At 42.7% G+C, this 4,990-nt stretch overlaps 2 protein-coding genes across 2 annotated transcripts in view; one reads left to right on the top strand and one right to left on the bottom strand.

Annotated features, from left to right (window-relative positions):
* pelp1 (proline, glutamate and leucine rich protein 1) overlaps window positions 1-3,869 on the bottom strand; it is a 29,152-nt gene extending 25,283 nt beyond the window's left edge. Inside the window, exons 1-2 of the mRNA XM_014029441.1 lie at window positions 3,698-3,869; window positions 3,485-3,549 (exon numbers count right to left, since the gene is read on the bottom strand). Of these exons, the coding sequence (XP_013884895.1) occupies window positions 3,485-3,549; window positions 3,698-3,838 (206 nt within the window). The 5' untranslated portion in view covers window positions 3,839-3,869. The remainder of the gene's footprint in view (window positions 1-3,484; window positions 3,550-3,697) is intronic.
* A 25-nt stretch (window positions 3,870-3,894) lies between these two features.
* Window positions 3,895-4,990, top strand: part of med11 (mediator complex subunit 11) — a 3,871-nt gene continuing 2,775 nt past the window's right edge. The window contains exon 1 of the mRNA XM_014029440.1: window positions 3,895-4,136. Within this exon, the coding sequence (XP_013884894.1) occupies window positions 3,896-4,136 (241 nt within the window). The 5' untranslated portion in view covers window position 3,895. The remainder of the gene's footprint in view (window positions 4,137-4,990) is intronic.

The following is a 4,990-nucleotide window of genomic DNA, read 5'->3' as shown; positions in this document are numbered from 1 at the left end:
TATATATATATATAGGTGTCTCATGATCATCACTCTCACCTGGAAGAAGACACACATGTTTTTGATCATCATGATGACAGAAAGACTGGATTAATGCAGTCAAATCGTATCCAAGAAGGAAGTGATCAGAACTGAAGGGGCTGATCTACCTGGAGGCAACCTGGAGCAGCTGTGGCTGAGTGGTTAGGGGAGTCGTTCTAACACAAGAGTTGGTGGTTCGATTCCACCACTACTCAGTCACATGCTGGAGTGTCCCTAACAAAGACACTGAACCCCCAGTGCCTCTGATGTGTCCCATCAGTGTATGAATGTGATGTAAAGCACCGATTAGTCTCTAGATTGATTTAACTGTATTAGTTTTGTAGAGATCTAGTAGAGTGCAGAATGAATGTGTGCAGATGAGGGTAAAGAGCTTTGAGTACCCTGGCTGGATATAAGTACAGTCCATTAAACACTGCAGGACAGCTACAAGTACCTTAAAATCAAGAGGTCTATAAAGTACTTGAAAATAATAACTAAGTAAAAGTAAAAATACCTTAACAGAAAATGACTTTGGTAGAAACAAATGTCACTGATGATAAAACTATTAAAAGTCATTAAACTATTCATAAAAACTGGTAAAGTAAAAGTAAAAGTACTTTTCCACGCTCTCTAACAAACAAACTGTTAAATTTACAGAACCAAACTGGCTCCACAAACCAAGTTGATTAATTTGGTCAATTTCTTTAAAATAAAATATGTTTATCGCTTCAAATTTACTCTACTGGCTTAGTAGAAATAGTTGATATGGTTTAGTTGAGTAAATTCAACACTTAATTTTTTAGAGCAGATAAACAAGTCCTTTCATGATGAGTTCAGACAGATTTAATTTATAACAAGTAACTAGGTGTTAAACTTTAAAGTAAAGAAGTTAAAGTATCAATTTAGGTTTTAGAAGTAACTAAGTAAAAGTCATGATTTACGAAAATACTTGGTAAAATTACAAATCCTCAAAAGATTTAATTAAGTACTGTAAATGTACTTAGTTACTATAAACCTCTGCTTAAAATCCACAAGGGATATAAAAACTGATGAGGCCACAAGATGTCAGCCATAACCAAGTACCTACAGAGAATAATGGAGGTCCTGAGGAGCAGCTGAATGGCAAGAACAAAGTCTGAGCTAGCAACATGTAGTGTCAGTCTTCACATGTCCAGCTGGTATAATAACCTGACCAAAGGAAAATATAGAAGACACWGATATCAAGACATGAAAGCTCCTAAAAAGCATGGAGGGCTTCACCCCAAGTGAACCCTGAAACTGTCACTGAAAGGAGTGAGGGTCTCAGCTCAGAGTGTCACAGTTTCATGAAGAAAATCACATCACTCTGTTTGCAGCTTTGAATCGGCTGCTCCTTCTTATCACAACACATGATGAGAACTTTTTACCCCACTCCACATTAAAACTTACTGTGTGACTGGTCAGAGGTTTGTGGCTGTGTTTGTTTGTGCTGGAAGTGCTCGCTGCATTTTGCTTTAATTACTCACATCTAAGGAAAAAAACACACTACTCGCTTCCTGTCCCTGGGCTGCCACCTTATCATGGTGGAGAGGTTTGTGTGTCCCAATGATCCTAGGAGCTATGTTGTCGGGGGCTTCATGCCCCTGGTAGGGTCACCCAAGGCAAACAGGTCCTAGGTGAGGGATCAGACAAAGTGCAGCCCAAAGACCCCTCATGATGAGGACTATAAGTGGATTCAGTGTTCCCTCGCCCAGACATGGGTCACTGGGGCCCCACTCTGGAGCCAGGCCTGGAGGTGGGGCACATTGGTGAGCRCCTGGTGGTCAGGCTTTCACCCATAGAGCCCGGTCGGGCACAGCCCGAAGAGGTGACGTGGATCCCCCTACCCATGGGCTCACCACCTGTGGGAGGGGCCGTAGGGGTCGGGTGCAAAGTGTGCTGGACAGTGGTCGAAGGCGAGGACCTTGGCGGTCTGACCCTCGGCTACAGAAGACCCAGGACACGCTGGAGAGACTACGTTTCTCTGCTGGCCTGGGAACACTTAGGGATTCCCCCGGAGGAGCTGACCCAAGTGGCTGGAGAGAGGGAAGTCTGGGTCTTTCTGCTTAGGCTGCTGCGCCCGAGACCTGACCCCGGATAAGAGGAAGAAAACGGACAGATGGACTACTCGTTTCCAGAAGCTGTCTGTTGCAGCTGGAAGCAGACACTTAAAGATAGTCAAACTGCCAAACACTCATAAATGATTTGATTTATTGATTTAACAGGAAAAGTTCACTAAAAATCAAGCCTGACTCAGCATAATTGCTGTTTTACAGCAGGTTCCTGTTCTGCAGCACATAAAACACTCAGAATTACAGCATCACAATCACATCATTATACACCATAGACACAAAGACAAACAAGCATACCAAATTTCAGGAAGGCAGCATTTGCAAAATCGGACGTCTAAATATGAGCACAACAAAAAGTGTCCAGCAGATGGCAGACAAGATTCTTCTTAAAGGGCTGTAGTTTTGAAATGGACTTTATGTTTTGAGGAATGTCATTCCATGCTTTAGTACAGGGGTGTCAAACTCCTGTCCTCGAGGGCCACTATCCTGCATGTTTTAGAGGTTTTCTTGCTCCAACACACCAGATTTTGATCGCTGGGTGATTAACAGGCTTCTGCCCAATTTGAAGAGTTAATTCAATCACTGAATCAGGTGTGTTGGAGCTGGAAAACCTCGAAAGACCTCTGGCCGTAACAGTTTTTAAAAGTTGGTAATATCAGTTGTCCTTTTGTAACAGATCTAGYTGAATGACCACTTCCAGAATTTGATTTGGGCAACAATGCACAGAGAGTTCCATAACTGGCACCTTGGAAGATCTGAAAATATAAATTAATACCACTATACAAAACATGGAGATTTAAACAAATGTTTTGTATGGAGGAATTCATCTATCCATTCCAGCACACATAACAAGATGGAAGATGCAGACAGAGCAGATGCAGACAGAGCTGAGATGATGTGGAACTTCCAGATCCAGATTGATAAATATAAGAAGTCTAACCAACCAGACATTGTGGTTGACAAACCAAAGACAGAAGGAGGGCAGGTGATAGATGGACCTGTGTGACTGTAACTTCAGAAAGAGGGGGCACAAGAAGCTGGAGGACGAAATACAGAAGCTGGGGAGAGTTATAGCCTCAGTGTTTTTATTATTTATTGGAAAAATAAAACTCTGTAGTTGTGTTGCTGAAAGACTTTAAAGAACCAACTAGAAAAAAGTTTAAACATTGTGTGACTGAAAGAACTGAGACAGTTTTCATAATTTCTTGTCTCACACTAGAGGACCTGCAGTTACACCTACAGGATCATCAGCTCATCTGAAAGTTGGAGACATTGTTTTTCCACACAGCAGGAATGCTGTTTAATGCTTCATAAAGCTTGTCATGAGGCCATCACTACCAAACACCAACATATCCAACATGAAGCTTTCTCACCTGGTCTTGCTGGAGCTCAGTTTAGCATTACTAAACCCCACGAGACCCGCAGCATCGCTGGTGTTCTGCAGAGATACACAGACAGAACGGGATAAGGCGTTTAGAACCACACAGGGCTGATGTAGGGCCGCTGATCAACAAAGGAGTCTGAAGCTGTGGAACGAGCTAACTGTTAGCTAACACAGAAACCTCCTGTAACACGCGCAGATATACCTGTGTGGAAAACACGCCGTGTTCTCTGTAGTTGGACAAGGCTTCGGCCAAAAACTGCGGACGCTGTTCTTTTAAAACCGACACCAAACCTTCCGTTAGTCGCATAGCACCTGTACCATGCAGCCCAGACGGTGCAGCCATTTTTCCCTCTCCGCCGAACTGACGTCATTTCTCTGCTGCTGCTCTGGTCGGTTGTTGATGACGCACTGCTTGCCGCCATCGTTGTGTGTTCAGAAAGAAAGAGCAGCCGCAGATCTTGTTTTATGTGAGTTTTATCCAGGTGTAGTTTCTACAAAGAGATTATTGTATTTATTTTTACACCAGTCGGCTCCGGTTCTGGCACAGTGTGATCCGCAGCTTCCGGTTCTGATGGCGAACGAGAGGCTCAGGGTTTTGGAGGACGTGGAGAAAGATATAGCGATGGTTCTGCAGTGTGCTGGTGAGGAGACGGACTTTTTAATGCATGTACTTAATGTTGTGTTAGTTATGATAACAACAAAGGATTTACACAGAGAAACATTTTGCTGATGACTAAAGTCTCCACCGATGAATCAGAATGGATGTCTTTTGGACTGTAAATTGTTAAAAACACGGTGAAAAAGTTTATTTTACTTCAAATCATTAAAACAACAACAAGCAGATATGTTTGAAGCAATTGTAGAATAATTTGATCCAGTCACCCCCCAATAACATTCCATAATTTGCTCTAACACAATAGAAATGAACTGAACTCATACAACTGCAGCTGTGTCTTTAGGAAACTTTGACCTGATTTCTAAAGTTACAATGTAAATAGACTGTACTTATAGCACCTTTCTACCCAATCAGGACACTCAAAGCTCTTTGTCCTCATTTACACATTCACACAGCACTCTATTAGGTCTCTACAAAGCTAACATGAACAATCACTATGGAGACTAATCAGTGCYAATCACATTCATACACTGATGAGACACACATCAGAGGTGAAGTGTCTTGCCCAAGGACACAACAACCGAGACAGCTGGACAGGGGATCGTACCGGCGACCTTCCGGTTCCAGGACGACTCCCCTAACCACTCTGTCACAGCTGCCCATGTCAAATGTTCATTTAAATATAACAGCTGAAAATGACATGCAGGGTTTAGTCTTGTACTAATGGTAGGTATGAGACAATCACTGGGACAGGTGAGATGAAGCTTTTATTTTAGATTCCTGTGATCAAAAGTCACACTGTAGTATTCATCCATCCATTCATCCATTTTCTGTACACGCTTCTTCCTTTTCAGGGTTGCGTGGGTCACTGGTGCCCAT

The sequence above is a fragment of the Austrofundulus limnaeus genome, unplaced genomic scaffold (assembly GCF_001266775.1).
Source record: "Austrofundulus limnaeus strain Quisiro unplaced genomic scaffold, Austrofundulus_limnaeus-1.0 Scaffold904, whole genome shotgun sequence".
Classification (NCBI taxonomy): Eukaryota; Metazoa; Chordata; class Actinopteri; order Cyprinodontiformes; family Rivulidae; genus Austrofundulus; species Austrofundulus limnaeus.
This window is presented reverse-complemented; position numbering and strand designations above follow the sequence as displayed.